Source organism: Montipora capricornis, chromosome 8, assembly GCF_036669925.1.
Source record: "Montipora capricornis isolate CH-2021 chromosome 8, ASM3666992v2, whole genome shotgun sequence".
In the NCBI taxonomy this organism is placed as follows: domain Eukaryota; kingdom Metazoa; phylum Cnidaria; class Anthozoa; order Scleractinia; family Acroporidae; genus Montipora; species Montipora capricornis.
The window spans coordinates 1,529,206-1,546,705 of NC_090890.1; the positions used below are offsets into that span (position 1 = coordinate 1,529,206).

At 38.2% G+C, this 17,500-nt stretch overlaps 2 protein-coding genes across 3 annotated transcripts in view; both read right to left on the minus strand.

Annotated features, from left to right (window-relative positions):
• The window catches only part of LOC138059894 (Krueppel-like factor 5), a 40,532-nt gene extending 27,453 nt beyond the window's left edge, over window positions 1-13,079 (minus strand). The window contains exon 1 of one of the 2 annotated variants that reach the window (XM_068905542.1): window positions 13,050-13,079. The gene's annotated coding sequence lies outside the window, so the exon portion shown is untranslated. Of the gene's footprint in view, window positions 1-6,525; window positions 6,613-13,049 lie in introns of those variants that run through there. The other variant, XM_068905544.1, reaches the window with a different exon arrangement.
• Window positions 5,161-5,853, minus strand: LOC138059893 (Krueppel-like factor 5). The gene has a single exon (XM_068905541.1). It carries the CDS (start codon window positions 5,851-5,853, stop codon window positions 5,248-5,250), a length of 606 nt encoding a protein of 201 aa, XP_068761642.1. The 3' UTR covers window positions 5,161-5,247.
• Window positions 13,080-17,500: the final 4,421 nt, after the last annotated feature.

The following is a 17,500-nucleotide window of genomic DNA, read 5'->3' on the forward strand; positions in this document are numbered from 1 at the left end:
CTTCAAAAAAGAAAATAAATCAAAAAAGATTTACGCCTTTGTACATTTCTAAATAAAATTTGAAAGCAAGAGTTCGACGTCATTAGCGGAAAACGGCATATATTAGACTTATTAAAAGTGTGTATAGTGAGTCTTTTACTGGAAGTTTGTTCATGACATCAAACATTGGTCCATATGTCTCTTAGAAATTCACTTCTTGGAGTATTTTCAAACTCTCAACGGAATTACAATTGTTGTTTGTTAACTAATGGCATTAATACACTATATTGCAATAAATACACTTTATCAAATATTGAAACCATGTCTGGAACAACAGTCAACAGCAAATAGTCATTTGTTCGCACAGAACATCTTATAGAACTGTATAGATTATTTCCAATAACCAAAATATTGTTCAAAGTAGAATTAGTCCAAAAACTAATATCTTGTATTTGATCGTATAATACCAGCCTGCAGTAAGTGACACTGCTACACATTACTTTACCAGCATTCACACCAAAGATTGTTTCACTTCCTTGACTAGAGTCAGCGGACACAGTGGTTGTTGGATCAATGATATCAAATATTGTAGGACCGGGATTTTCTTCCACATCATTTGCTTGCCTTATAAGCAATCGGATATAAACATTGTCGCACATCATTTCTACAAACCTAACCACCCCCCCATTCCACACCTCGTAATGTCCCACAACTTCTTTTAATGTTGGCAAGTAAAACACATTTAAGTAAAACATCATAAGCATCGTATTCCAAAATCGCCCTCGCACACCTGAAAATGCATCCTTGACTTTCACAAAATTGTTGTGACAGCCGATCCTTGACCGGTATTGTTCGATTGTTGTTCCCATGCTGGCGGCTAGTAGCAGACAACAGTAAGAGTACGAAATACTATTCTTTGAGAGTGCAAAACTCTTATTCAATGCCACTATTTTATAGAGTACAATAACTCTTTCAGTTTGGGATGTAACCCACACCGACATTTCAAGCCGATAAATACTGGTTTGTGATAGCTTGTGAGATACTTGTGAGGTATGTGGTGCGCAACGGATTTCGAGCCAATGAATGTGGGCTTGCGAAAGCGTCTTAGCTTCAGTGCAATCCGCACTAAACACAAGCCGAGTCTAAATATGTTGGCTTGCGAGAGTAAACAACTCCCGTATCGATTCCACTCAGCAACGTCACCTGGATGAAATAACAAAGAACAAACAAGGCAGGCTAGGATAGTTAATTTTCGAAATGAAAGAAAGAAAACCAATCTGAAACAGCACGACAGATCAATTTTGAAACACAAATAACTTACCTTACAACTAATTTGCGACGGAAAACTCTTCAAAATTTTCCCAAAACAGGGAAAATGACCGCAGATTTATTTGCAAACAACGAACGCTAGAAGCAATAGCCGACACTTGAAAACAATGACCTCGCAATTACTAGTACCCAGTCTACAAGCCAGACTGTCACGTGTGTTCTCGTCCTCAAAGTGACAAACTGACAAGATCTGCCTCTGACTTAGGAGTCTTTATGCATAATGCAGAAGACCCCAAAAATACTTCGTGTGTTTATCCTAAAACGCCTCGATGTCATGTTTGGCCGGTAACTCGACCCAGGTTGGCCGCCATTTATGAATTCGGTGTATAAGTGTATGTTATTATTATTATTATTATTATTATTATTATTATTATTATTATTATTATTATTATTATTATTATTATGGAGTTAAAATAACGTTTATCTTTGATGGAGTACAGTTGAAGGAACTCCTTTTTCAATCCAATACAACTCCTAAATCCCAAAACAGAGATTTTTTGAACCGAAAATTCTAACTCCGTTTTTCCAGTCTAAAATGCTGTACGACTTTGCTTTGCGGTAGATTAATATCATCACGATTGGCTTACACGTCAGCTAGTCACTTATATGATATATCGTTACCTTCAAAACTACATGCAGATCTTTTTTTTTTTTTTAGTGCTTTATGTAAAAATTTAAAACGTGATCGTTGATGGCTGTTTATGTATTCAGTAATAAAGGAAATGACGTAGAGGAAACGAAAATAGGCGTTAAAGCTCCTTTACAATTTTTAGTGTGTGCAACAAATTCTCTACCGGTTACAATTTGGTGAGAATGTTCAAAAGTTCAGCCACCTCCACAACAGGCGAAATATTTTACGCTACGTGCCTTCGCATCATCGGTCTGAAGCTCATCTGTTGATCAGTGATGAATACAAGGTATGCTTGTGCGATAACCAGCAGCAGTTCTTTCTCTACTATTCCGGCTAAATGTATGGGTTGGTTTCCAAAGCATGTGAGCGTTCTCGTAGGCAATTTATTGTATCATTTTTCTTCATATTGTACAATCATCACATGGCACCTTTGGTTAGCCACGGAGCTCACGCGCATTTATCAGAACTCCACAACCAATGTGAAACATTAATGGACTTAAATTCGCGTGCAGTCATATCTTTAAACTTATGACACATTAAAAGGGGAAAAAAAAACACTTTTACCGTGGATCGCTCATACTGACTGACAGGTTGGATACGAATGATAAAAGATTAGTTTAAATATGAACAAACAGTCGTCGCTGCCATCTTATCCCCCGCATGAAGAACTGGCTGCCAGTCAAGAATCGGGTATGTAAACAAACTTCTCGTTTTTGATAAACCGCTGAATTCCTTGTCTGCTTGTTACAACAACTGGGCCAAATGTATAATATTAAATGAAATTAAGAATCAAGGTGTAACTGCACAACAGCTTTCAGAATCAGTATCAATATATCTGGGACATTTCATAAAGATCGATTTATGCCAAACCTCGTGCATTAACCGCTAGAAAATGCACGCCTTTTCACTGTGGCTAATACTGTCAAACACGTAGTTCCTTCCTTCAACATCAACCAGTAACTGACATCCCACGTGTTTTCAGGAAAGTGAACAGCTCTAGTACATTTTCTTATGTAACATTTGCCATGTCTTGAGCAATTTAGCTCTGTCTCGACGCGAACGCAAACGCGCTACACCGTTCGGACTATGCATATATGGCATAGGAGCAAGGGTACACCATGAAACAAAAATAGTGTATAAAATCAGAAAATAATGCTGCTTTGCAGAAACATGTTTGCAAGTCTCACAAATTTCCCTAAAGCTCACCAGTGATGTCTTTTTTTCCCCAAAGTACTCGTTGCTCTTGAGACGAATTCAGTGTATTCTGCTAGAGCACGTGCTCCGGGATTCAAAAAACTATAGCTGATTCGGCATAAAAAACACTGAATCCCGTCAGAAATTTGCAGTTGTGTCTTGGTGAAGCCTTTCGAGTCAATAGTAAGCCCAATAACACCAGTCTAGGAGCTGTTATCAGTAATTTATAAATAATTTAAACCTTCTTGTACGAGTTCGTGTTTGTATATAATCTTTAACCAGAAGTTGATTTGTGTCATCAAACGTTGTCAGTTACTATATCGTTTGTCAGGGTCTTTCATTCATGCACAAATGGCTTTCTAAACGGCTCCAAGAGTTTTTCCAAACATGTCCACGATACATGGGAAAAACAAAAAGCAAAAACAAAAGAGGAATTCGAAGAAAAATCACTTCTCGCCAAGCTCAGTCTCTCTGAACCCGTACATTTCAAGGTCATTTCAAGGTGATAAAATAAAGGCGGATACAAAGAAAATACGTTTTGATATCTATTTTGCTTTTCAAACGATGTTACATCATGAAGACTGAAGTAGTCTCTTTGTCATAAGCTGTTGAACTCTCAAAGAAAGTAATGGAACAGAGAAAAAGGAAGACCTCATGCATTTCTGATCTTTTGTGCATGTTAGGAACTGACAGACGAGTCGATCTCTCCGTCTGTCAAGTTTCCTTGAACAGATGCAGAGGGATATTATCACAAAGGTAAAATAACTGTAGAGAATAGAGAATGTAAACAGGTATTATTTAACTACTATTCAACCGGCTCCTTACGCCATTACCAGAAATCGGTGACATTTTGCGCCCGCGAAGTATTTGGCACGCGGTTTCAAATTATCAAGATGGCGGCATAAAGAAAGCAGTACATAGAAAAAAACAAGGACTGAAATAACACTCTATCAAAGGATCTGAATCAATTTAATTTCTTTTTTGAGGTTGTCAATACAAGGGAGAATGAAAAAGGGGAAACTAGAGTCTGGGCTCCTGTTCGAATGACGATTTTAGAGAGAAGAAACAACTTCGTTTTATGCGTGTGACTTGGCAGAGTAAAAATAATTTTCAAAAATCAGGGCCCACAGTACACTTAGCCAGCGATATTCTGTATAATAATAATCATATATGAAGTACCCACCTGTAAAGATGGCGATCAAAACAAACTGGAGACAGAAACCCCACTTTTCACAAGGAATAATAAGCGCAGTGGTGCGTTTTGTACCGCTTTTATCGCAGAAATGGATGTATTTTTACCTCTTTTATCGCAATTTGGGCGGCAATTTGGGGAATGGATAAAGGCTAATTTTTATCACGTTTTAAAGTTTGAACATCGATCGACGATTAGAGAGGTCGGCACCAAGGATTCACATCAACGAAATGCTCTAAAATGTGGAGGGAAGGTAGGCACCTCTGAGCTTTTTTGAAAGAATTAGAGAGCTCAAAGAACTGTAACAGCCGTTCGTAAAATGTGTTGTTTGCGGCACGTTGGCGAACTTTCGAGAGACCAAAACTACCGTAAATAATAATATGGTTCGTACACTTTACATTTAGAGGTCGGCAAATGTCGTGTATGCCACTTTAGATCTGAAATTTCCACTTCTTCAATTTTCTCCATACATTTCTCTATAACGATCGGCAGCCATTCTTAGAGAGTGGAAGGTCTGGGTCGAGTCTGGGCGTCCGCCATTTTGTCTTAAATTTCTGGTAATGGCCAAACTAACATCATTCACAAAGATCCTTGCAACCAACGTGGACGCAAAAATTCACAGGAATATGCTCTCTTCTTTAAAAGAACGATCGTATATTATTTATGTATATATGCATATCCTATGCCGCTACAATTTAACTCACTTATCACGTTCTTATAATTAAAGAAGTTGGCTTGAAATTTAAATAAAAGTACAACTTTGTTATATCACGTCTACTTAATGTTATTTGGAAAAAAAGCAAAAAAGGCGCGGATTGATTTGGGTATTGCATGCTGCACAAAAATGTCGACCCCGCGGGCAAATGTTTCAGGCCACTAAGAGCGTTACGAGAAATTGCAAACGCCACACGGGTTCTCTACATTAATGGATATATTTTTTTATATGCGAAGATCGGTGATCTGAACGACTAAAAGATCTTCCACAAAGAGGACATATGTACGGCTTTTCTCCAGTATGCCTTCGATAGTGGCGCTTGAGTTCATCTAAACGTCGGAAACACCATCCACAGTTTTCCCAAGGACACAGGAAAGGTTTTTCACCAGTATGAATCCGCTCGTGAGTTCCGAGATGAGAGCTTTTCGTGTAACAACGCTTTTTACAGCCAGGGAAATCACAGAGAAAGTTATGATGTAGTTCCAGTTCTTTGTTATCGGAAACAGGTTGGACTGTTTGTGCATGTGTACTGAAATTACATCCATATGCTGCATCATCGTTCGATGTTGTGTGGACAGAAGACGGCGTTGTTGCAAGCATAGTTACCTGTGGCCACTGGTGTTTTAGATTTAGAGCTGGAATAGACGCCGACTCTTCAACAGTGCACGTTCCCATTGTCATTCCTGTCTCTGGAAAGAGGCAGTTTTTCTTTCCTATAGTCATTTCTTGAAGCTTGGGTTGGGGAAGAGCTAGATAAGACGAGGTTTCCACCGGTAACGTTGCAGGAGAAGATGAACACAGATAGCTATCCATCTCACGAAGGATCTTTTAGAGAAATAAGGGTTACATTTAGTTTTATCTAACATCATGATTATTTCTGGTTTTAATCCCATACCTTGACTGATTGATATCGCGGGGAGCAATGGCTCTTGTCGGATATGTATATAGTCGTTAAAACTGCATGAAGAACTTTAAAGGATCCCTGTCATCCTTTACAGTTAAATTGCTAATGGCCATTCATCTCCTTCAGGGCTCACAAACTTGTAAGAGACGTTTAGCATTTTTGGAGCAATAGTGCTCGGCCTTATGTCGCGTAAAGGTTAATTCACTGAGATATGAAATGAGCGAACTACTTTTTTCAGGGAGTTTGCAAAACAAAACCGTCATTTTGATCCTCTGAGGAAAATCAGCAATTTATACAATGTCTCTAGAACTCATCATCCTTAATTGTATGTCTTACTCAAAGTAAGTTAATAGATTTCCGAGCAGTTGTCAATGTTTTCCTCCAATTGCTATTTATCAGCGGTAATATAAGGCTAGAAAACTAAAGTATTGTCTGATTGTTTTATGAACCGTCCGAGGGTATTACAAAGCTCGAACTCGTCATTAGCGTTCACTCAAAAGCTCACATCAGAAATGCATGCTATTTTAATATCACTTAGAAAATGTGTAAGTAGACTAAATCATTCATGCATTGCAACTGACCTGTTGAATTTATTCCTCCCTGGTGGGTATTAGCAGCGAATAGATGCCGGCCGTTGCCAGATTTCCTTCGCCCTGATACGAATTAATTTTGGTACATGACACCGTCTTGTCCTCTAAACAAGTTATCGAAACTTGTACAAGCCATAAGCATTTGGCTGTCTTCTTTAAGAGAGGGCCCCATGAACGAGTTGCCCGGTAGCCCGGATTCATGCTTTATACGCAAAGGGTTCTGAGGTCGCCAGAGGGCAAACATTGCAAGTCGCTGTGAGAAAATGTATGGGGGAAACTTATTCGACGTCCAAAAAAAAAACGATTTTGGAGAGAGATCAACGCTTTTTTCGACGGAGTTTTATTACAAATCGATTTGGGCAATGTTGATAGGAGGCAAGTGTAAGTTTTTGTTTGAATAACCATGAATTAGAAGAGAACATTTGCTGATTAACCCCTTTTCTTGCGTAAGGTTTATTGTGAAATGGTGTCAAAATATTAGAAACTTAGGTATAAATCTGGAGGAAATAACACAATAAAGCCTTTTAAGTTGTATTTACGTGTGTATAGGCTGGCCTATTTCTAAATTCAGCAATTTAAATAATTTTGGAAATATGCCTGATACGGCGATCAAATGTATTGCGCTTTGTGGGGTTGTGACAACGATCGAAGGTACCTAGGGAAGCGAAAGATTCTCAGTGCTCATGTTGAAATATTAAGATTTTACTTGCCCAGGAACAACAATAACGTTTTTGTCGTGGGCTAGAACAAGTAATCGTGACCAATTCAAGGTTTCCATGAGTAAGTACAAAGGTATGTTGAAATAATTTTGTACAAGGTTACAGAACCTCTGAATGTCCTACACCGTTTGTACATAGGAGAGTATAATTGTGTGAGTACTAAAACCTAAAAGACCTGCTCCAAAAAAAAATTAAAGATCAGATCTACAGAGAACTAGTATATGAAGATGTATTGGTCGAAGTCATAGTGTAGCTTGACAAATTTTCTTAGCTGCAGTGACATAAATACTTGTAGATGGCAGTTTGACAGAAGAAAAAGTTTGTTTACATGCAACAGCTGGGGCATATGAATTCAGTTCCCCCACGCTGTTATCTAAATCTATCGAAACAGAGACTGCGCGCTGTATTCTGAGGAAGAGAAGCATTAAAACAGCTACCTCGAGGCAGAAGGACATTGAAATAGTTTGCTTGAGCAGAATCATCGTACTTCATTAAAGTGATTGGACTTTCATAGAGTATGTAGAAATATAGTAGCGGCTGAAAAAACCGTTAGCTTTTTCTCAATCAATTTTTTGCACCGTTTAACATGGTCTGAGTCGAGGAACGTTTTTGAACTTCCGTTGCTAGCTAAGTTTCGCGAAATGTAGAACCGCTTTCTACTTCTGCAGCGGTCGCAGCAATCGTAGTGGTGATAAAAGCGGGAGTTTCACCGTGTAACACCGCTTCGTGAAACTGGTCTCGCTCGGTCTTGATACACTACGCTACGTAAGCCAATCAGATACCGGCTAAGGCGATGTAAACAACATTTCGATTCCCGAATGAGTTTCGACTTCTTATGTTACACGGTGCAACGCCTACTGCTGAACCTTTTTTTCCCAGCGCCGTTGTACATAAGTTTTAGCTAAAAGTTTCAACGCGTAAAAAACAGCGGCTTTTTTGTCATATTTCGAGATCATGACGCAGATCCTTACACGAGCAAGGTTAATCCGAATGAATATTATCTCATATTTCACGGTTATGAAAACAAAAACTTACACTTGCCACTTATTAACATTGCCTAAATCGATTTCTGATAAAACTGTATAGAGAAAAGCGTTGAGCCCTCTCCAAAATAGTTTTTTGGAGGTCGAAATAACTTTCTGCCATACATTTTTTTACAGCGACTTGCAATGTGTGCCCCTGGCGACCCCAGAACCCTTTGCATATAAAGAGGAATCCGATTTCTGGCACCACATTCATTGAACGGATTTAGCTAAGATACCCATAAGGCATACAACAGTAAATTACATAAAACGTAATTCTTCCTGATTGCGTGCTAGGATTACTTGACTTTTACGTGGGTTTGCGTGAATCTCTGCGCTTCCTGAAGTTAGCTGTGGATTTAGCAGTCACTTAACCCGATCGCCAGTGTTCTTATGCAAAGTTTGCCGCGCATTCGTTAGCCCCTCAAATGCTCTCCGAGGCTATTAAGAGTCACGCTGCAACAAGAAAAGGCCAAGTTATCAAGTATGCTCAACGACGTTCAAAACGGGCTTTTAAACGTCGCATGTGCCGAATCTAATGCAAATGAGAAAAATCTTTTGTTTTCGCTCATTTGCATTAGACTGTCAGCACATGTAAAATGCGACGTTTAAAACGGGCCTAAGTTACAAGAGCGGCTTTCCTTTCACCCTTATCTAGTTACGTCATGTCGGACACAATTATCTTTTTAAGTAAAAACTTAAAGACATTTGAATCTAAGGCCACAGCTAAACAATAAATGAACAAGAAAGATCGCGATTGATTTAATGTTCTGTTCGGCAGTTTTTCAAGCACGTAGATGATTCTAGAAGGCCAAGAAAGTTCGGGTAATGTTCCGATTGGTTCCCGAAATAGAAATTAGTTTTTTTCAGACTCAAACACGGAGGTATCGAATGTTCGCTAGTCGCTCCCTTTGTTTCGAGACTTGTATATTGCGAAACATATTCACGAACGGTGTTAAACAATGTGAAAACTGTAAATAACAAAAGGAACTTCTTTGCATTTGTACGTGACTTGGCACTCGGCTCATTCCTTGTAATACGCAAGTTCACGTTTCAATGTTTTGAAATAGCGGCGTTTTCTGAAGAATCATAAGTGGAAAAAAAACCACTGGTAAGAGCGTTATGTTACAATAGGGTTCGATCAGGTGCAACTTGTGCACGGACCAATTGGTTGCAACGACTTCAACTTTTTGAAACGCTGAGTATTCCTGGAAAGAACTAACCACTTGCATTTAATCAAGCATATAATATCAACATTTTTTTGCTCATTTTGTCCCTTGTGTGTAATCAAGCTGCCTAACGTCCCTAACTGGCAGAACTTGTGGCAGGACTTGAAATTTAAGCCCACACATATCCTCAATTTACCCTTCCCATACGGAACTTTAATTATTTTCAGCACGATTCAAGTTTAATGCGATTCTCCCGGTTATGAGATCTGTGGCAAAAGTGAAATATAACCGACAGAACGGTTTTTTATAAGGATCGAGCAGCAGAAGAAACAAAGCAATATGTTTCTTTCTTCTTCTTAGTTGTTCTCACAAACTTCCGAACACTAGACATGAAAACCGTAATGTTGATGAGAATTATTATTGACAGGGGTAATCTTATTTTCTTTCTGTGATAATTTGTCTTTTGTTAAAATTTGTAAAATAGATCTTATTGTTAAAAAGGAGATTACACTGGCAGTTTCTGCTAAATTATGTCTCAGTCGTACTTAAGGCTATAATTAACATTGTCTGGTGTTTCGTATTATATTGCATTATTTCGGTCTTAAAAGAATGATTGTTGTACAAAACTTGGGAAGTTGAAGCTCAAAAAGAGCACCGTATATTAAGTTGAAAAGGCGGCTATTATTTTAAACTATGACTGAGACCCTTGTGAGGGGGGCTAATTCATCTTGGTCAGGTGAAGCATCTAGGCATTTTGTTTGATCGTTTCTTAAAATAACGCTAATAGCAACTTGACCCAACTTACTTGGCGGCAAAATAACTGAAGGTTTTCCACACGGAAATGTGAGCTAAACTTAATCACCTAACGTTTGCGGATTGAGGGGAAGTGTTACGACATTCGCAAGACCTTTCCCGGCAAATGGATCATTGGTGCCGTAATGCGGCAACTCTGACTTATCCGTTTTCATTTCTGTCCGTTTGGTTGCTAATCTCGTTATAAAACATACACTGTTTTGCGTTTGTGAGCATCACTCTTAAAGTAAACCGTCTGTTAGCGTATAAAATTATTGAGTCTAGCCTAGCATTATTACGGACAAATTTTAGAGTTAAAGGTAGACTGCTCTGACGAGATGAAAGCCGTATCACAATAGGGCTCGAGTGCTTACAGAGGGATTAAGTTTCCGGTGATAAAAAGTGTGTAATGGGATCAATGAACAAATATTTTCACTGAAAATTGAAGTTGTAGAGTATTGTTTTGGCTCTCGTATTTCAATGACAGGGTGACACGGAGGAGGCTATTTGAGCGATCAGTCAACATGCTTTGATTCTTTTATGTAGTATTTGCTATTATTTTACTGACCCAGATCCGGCGATGTAATAGTGCAAAATCTTCCCAACAAAAAAGTGTTCATCATGACTAATTTGTATTATACACTGTGGGAAGGAGGGATAAGTTCATTCAAAAGATTGCATTCCAATAGACTTAACTGTCAGAGTGCAAGTTGAAGTATTGCATATTTCTATGTAATCCATCTAACGAAGAGTTTCCACTTTTAAGGCTCAGGCTAATGCTCAGGTGGATTGCATGGGAATACATAGCACTTGCAAATTTCTGGCAGTTAATTTGTATGATGCGTGATGGTTATACAATGCTTTTAAGTAGAATGCTAAAGGCACAGGGGCGTTCTTTCACTGTTTGAGATAGACACTATAAATATAGTACTTTTTTGTTTACTTTCGTCATCTCAGCTTTTGAAGGAACAACACACAAGCAGCGGTGACAAACATGAGATACACCGAACTCTTGCAGCTCTGCTAGATATCAGATTTGGTACTGTCATTTGTTCTTTTGGTCAGCTTTAACTGAAAAAATAAATCTCCTCGATTAAACAAAGGTAAAATAACTGTAGAGAATAGAGAATGTAAACAGGTAATATTATTAAAAGAATGATAACTTTATTTAATCGGCTCCTTACGCCAAATTAGCATCATTGACAAAGATCCTTGCATGCCAACCAACGTGGACGCAAAAATCGACATGATGATGTTTTCTTCTTTAAAACTAAGAACGCTCGTGTATTATATATACCACTGATATAGATGCATATGCTATATACAGTTTAACTCACTTATCAGGTTGTTAAAATTAAAGAAGTTGGTCCGAAATCTAAATAAAAGTACAAATTTGTTATATCACGTCTACCAAGTACTTGATGTTAATTCGAAAAATAGGAACGTGCGCATGGATTGATTTAGGTATTGCTGCACAAAAATGACGGTCGACTCCGCCGGACAAATGTATCAGACCACTAAGAGTGTTACGAGAAATTGCAAACGCTACACGGGTTCTCTACATTAATGGGTGTATTTTTTTCATATGAGAAGATCGGTGATCTGAACGACTAAAAGATCTTCCACAAAGAGGACATACGTACGGCTTTTCTCCAGTATGTCTTCGATAGTGGCGCTTGAGTTCATCTGAACGTCGGAAACACCACCCACAGTTTTCCCAAGGACACAGGAAAGGTTTTTTACCCGTATAAATCCGCCTGTCAGTTCCGAGATGAGAGCTTTTGGTGTAACAACGCTTTTTACAGCCAGGGAAATCACAGAGAAAGGCATGATGTAGTTCCAGTTCTTTGTTATCGGAAACAGGTTGGACTGTTTGTGCATGTGTACTGAAATTACATCCATATGCTGCATCATCGTTCGATGTCGTGTGGACAGAAGACGGCGTTGTTGCAAGCATAGTTACCTGTGGCAACTGGTGTCTTAGATTTAGAGCTGGAAAAGACGCCGACTGTGCAACAGTACACGTTCCCATCGTTATTCCTGTCTCTGGAAAGCGGCAGTTTTTCTTTCCTATGGTCATGTCTAGAAGATTGTTTTGGGAAGGATGCGACGAGGTTTCCACCCTTGACGTTGCAAGAGAAGATGAACTCAAACAGCTATCCATCTCACGAAGGATCTGTTAGAGAAATAAGAGTTACCTTGACAGTTTTCTGGTTTTAATCCCATACCTTCCCCAAGTAAAATGCCACAATTGAGTGACCGGCTGATTGATATCGAGGAGCAATGGCTTTTGTCGGAAATGTATGTAGTTGTTAAAACTGAAAAATTTTAAAGGATAACTGTCGTCCTTTGCAGTTAAACTGCTAATCGTCGCACATCTCCTTCAGGGATCACAAACTCGTTAGAGCAATAGTGCTCGGCATTATATCGCGAAAAGGTTAATCCACTGAGATATGAAATGAGAGAACAACTTGAAGAACAAACCATCATTTTGATCTTCTGAGGAAAATGAGTCACTCATACAGTGTCTCGCGAACTAATGATCCTCAATTGTATTCTTGCTCAAAGTAAATTAACAAATTTCCGAGCAGTTGTTAATGTTTTCCTCGAATTGCTAAGCCTATTTATCAGCGGTAACATAACGCTAGAAAACTAAGAGGTTGTCTGATTGTTTTCTGTACTATCCGAGGGTATCGCAAAGTTCGAACTCGTCATCAGTGTTCACTGAAAAGCTCACATCAGAAATGCACGCTATTATAATATCACTTAGAAAATGTGTAAGTTGACTAAATCATTCATAAATTGCAACTGACCAGTTGAATTTCTCCCTCCCTGGGGGGTATTAGCAGCGAATAGATGCCAGCCGTTACCAGATTTCCTTCGCCCTGCAGCTGATACGAGTTTTGGTACATGACACCGTCTTGTCCTGTAAACAAGTTATCGAAACTTGTACAAGCCATAAGCATTTGGCTGTCTTCTTTAAGAGACGGCCGCAATGAACGAGTTGCCCGGTAGTCCGATCCACGCTTTATACGCAAAGGGCTCTGGGGTCGCCAGGGCCCGGTTGTTTAAAAGCCGATTAATGCTAACCCAAGATTAAAAATTAACCAAGGAGTATATTTCTCTATTCCCAAATGCTGTTCAACGCTGATATTCGGCAAAACTTAACATTAGAGGAAGTCAATCTTGAAGATCACAAATAAGCAAAATTAACTTTCACCATAAAGTTGAAAAAATGAAACCAAAGTTTACGCTAATCCTAGATTAACTTAATCGGCTTTCGAACAACCGGGCCCAGATGGCAAACATTGCAAGTCGCTGTGAGAAAATGTATGGCGGAAACTTATTCGACGTCCAAAAAAAAATACAAGGATTTTGGAGAGAGATCAACGTTTTTTCGACCCAGTTTTATCAGAAATCGATTTGGGCAATGTTGATAAGTGACAACTGAAAGTTTTTGTTTGAATAACCGTGAAATATAATTTGCTGGTTAACTTGAGCGGGAAATTAGGATGTCCCATATGCGCCACAAAAGGTCACCCATACAGGCCATGGTCTGATCGAATTTTTGCAGCGAGCTTTTCAGTTGTTGCCCTGTACGCTCTGGTTAATTCTTTTTCCACTTGGCCACCTTCAGGCCCGGTATTCATAGCGGAGGTGGCCATTACGAATTGTTGCGCGTTCGCAATATCATCTGACTGAATCGTAAAATCGAGTGTTTAAAAGACCACGATATTTACAATTAATAGTCTAAGTGAGAGGATTATCCCGACGAAAGACCAAGATAATATTGAGGAAATTATTCCAGCAGGACCTGTATACCGCGTGTGCAACTGACCCAATAGCAAATCATGCACTGACCTGATAAGCATGCGCATGCTTCTCATGTAACACGTAGTGACTCGGACTGATAACGAGGTAGAATTCATAATCAGTTTGCAATAACAGCCAAATCCTTAAACTCAATTTTTCCTAAAGAGGTCCTAGGCCTTCTATAATTTCCATGCAGCTTGAATGTGGTGGAAGAGCCGGAATCAAACCTCTTGAACGGACTTTAGCACCCCACCAACGTGCTACATAAAAGTTACAAGAGTTTTCTTGTTGTTACTTGTGTGGGTTTCTTCCTTGTTTGACAATCCTTGAAAAGAGTATCTTCAAAATTCTGTGCCATATCAGTCCATATATGGTTTAAAAGTGGAATTTGGTCCTTAAAAAAAAGTCCTCCTGATTCCACCTACTCGTGACTGACAGTGTAGTCTCCCTCACTGCCATCATTACTGGCTTAAACACAGCACCACGAGTGGACTGTTGTCTGATGACTGCTTATAATAGCTGCCTGGTAGACTATGTGACAGTGGGAAATACCACAATGAAAAGTTATAAATTTCATATCTTGGTTACTACAATGCTTTGCTTAAAAAGAGAATTAGCCTAAATGTTTATCTAAACAGTCAGGTGTTGACATTCTTTTAGTAGGATGAAGATTCCATTGACACAGAGATAGGAAAGACAAACTCTCCAAGGAATGTTGGCACTTGTGACGTTTGGTGCCTGGACCCACTGTGCATTGGATGAAGTTATTTGTCTGGGGACAAGCAACATGGTTAATGAACTTATGCTGCTTGTGACCTGTCATTATGTTTATAATATTAAGTATCCCACTAAGTGTGGCAATGTACAGTATTTTTGTGGTGTGAAGCCACAGCGTACCAGAGTGGCAGTGAACAATTTTATCTCTGCCCTCTCCTAATTCTTGTGTTTCTTTAAAGGGGCACTGACATGGGTTGTCCTATAAAATTTGATGGCTCTTTCTTTTTCTCTTTTAGGGGAATCGAATATTTATCTTTCCCAGAGATTCTTCATTTTTTACAAGAACCATTGCCACTGTCATTTTGAATTTTTCAAGATTTTCAATCCAGCGCTCCCAACTTAAAAACATTAGCGTAATGATTTTAATTTTTGAGTCCGAAAGCTGATGCATTTCCAACATGCAGCAACAGTGCCCCTTTAAAGCAAAATATTTAGAAGTGTTTTTTCCCGTATTGAATATAATACGTTGTTCCCATTCCCGATAAAATCTTCTGAACATTAAATGGAAAGCCAGATACTTTTAAAGAGTGAGATTATTTATTAATTTAATCAGATTGAATTTGGTATATTCTCAATGCCCTTCAAATTTGGACCCGTAAGGTTGTGACTTTCATCGTTGGGAAGATTACCTTTCATGGCTCCACTACTGACTATTGTTTTTCCCAAAAGATTGAAAGGGTAGTAATAATTTTTGGTTAATGTCAATGATCTATTACATTGACTCTTCTAAAGGCCAAAAATAAAATCTGCAACAAAGCATTTTCTGTCTAAGGTTCTATGATAAATTACCCACCTCACTAGTTTATTATGCTTGTGACAGGAGGTAGTGAGATGTAAGAATGACATGTTTTTGTCTTTGTAAAATATCAAAATAGTTTACAAGAATCATTGTTTAAAAAGTATTATTTTTACATTAATGTCACTTTTAAAAATCAAAACCTGTTTTTGTATAAGCAAACTAAATTTGATTCAATTAAAGATGTTATAATCATTGTGCATGGTGTTCTTTTGATTTCCAAAAATGAATGGAATAAATGTGCCAGAGTTACCGGTACTTTGAATCTAATACCAGAGTGACTTTAACTCTTATTTTCCGTTATGTGGCCGTAAGTTCGACCACATCACACCCTTGTTGAAAGACTTTCATTGGCTCCCAATTAAGCAACGATCATTTTTAATATTTTATTTCTCACGTTTAAAGCCATGTTTGCCTACTGTGCCTTGAATTTTATTTTTAAGTTTCTACTTTGTATTGATCGTAAAGTAGCTTAGAGCTTTTTTTAAGGCGCTACATAAGTGTATGAATTATTATTATTATTATTATTATTATTATTAATTATTATTATTATTATTATTATTTTTATTTTTTTATTTTTTTATTTACTTATTTTTTTTAAATAATAATTCCTTTATGAACATATCCCAAGCAAGTTGCTATTTACAAGTTAGAAGTAAAAAAAAAAAAGAACTATTAAAACCTATTTACAATTCATTTCCATTAAAAAATAAGACTAGTATGAAGCACAATAAACTTACGAAGATTTTCTTATTTGTAATAAGAAAAATTAATGTCATAATCATATTCTGACTATAAAACTAGTTTTGGAAACAAAGATAAGCTACATGCACATCATTTTTTTCAGTGCTTGATGTAAAAATTTAAAACGTGATCATGTATTCAGTAATATATTCAAAAGGAAATGACGTAGAGGAAACGAAAATAGGGTTTAACGCTCCTTTACAATTTTTAGTGTGTGCGAAAAATTCTCTACCGGTTTTTATTTGGTGAGAATGTTCAAAAGTTCAGCCACCTCCATAACCGGCGAAATATTTTACGCTATGTGCCTTCGCATCATCGGTTTGAAGCTCATCTGCTGATCAGTGATAAATACAAGGTATGCTTGTACGATAACCAGCAGCGGTTCTTTCTCTACTATTCCTGCTAAATGTATGGGTTGGTTTGCAAAGCATGAGAGCGTTCTCGTGGACAATTTATTGTAAAATTTTTCTTCATATTGTACAATCATCACATGGCACCTTTGGCACTCCACAACCAATGAAACATTATATGATGTAAAACGCGTGCATCCGTATCTCGAAACTTATGACACATTGAAAGGAAGAAAAAAAATACCGTGGATCGCTCATACTGACTGACAGGTTGGATACGAATGATAAAAGATTAGTTCAGTTAAATATGCCATCTTATCCCCTGCATGAAGAACTGGCTGCCAGTCAAGAATCAGGTACGTAAACAAACTTCTCGTCTTTGATAAACCGCTGAATTGCCTGTCTGCTTATTACTGGGTTGCCTATGGCAAACCAGTCGAGGTCTGCGTTTTGTTTGTTTGTTTTCTTTTTTTTCTTTTTTTTAGTTTTTTTTTTTCCGTGTCGGTAAAAGTCTTGCCTGTCACTCCCCTGGTAAGTGGTGTCTTTGTGCATAGAGCCTTCTGCGCGTATTTTCTTAGGATCGAGAGGGTAATGGAAATGCGTAGATTTCTCTGGTGGACACAGTAGAATCATTAACTTGGCCTGCAATGGCGTCGAAAGTCATGTAACGCGAATGGCGTTTTAGTGGATCCTTAAACAAAATATACCCTTATGGAGCTCAATAATGGAAAGTCAGTCGGATAATCTCAAAAGTGACGAGTACTGGACTTCGACAACAATCTAT

Excerpts from the sequence above, each read along its gene's own strand:
- LOC138059893 (XM_068905541.1), bottom strand. The coding sequence starts at position 5,853 with ATGGATAGCTATCTGTGTTCATCTTCTCCTGCAACGTTACCGGTGGAA.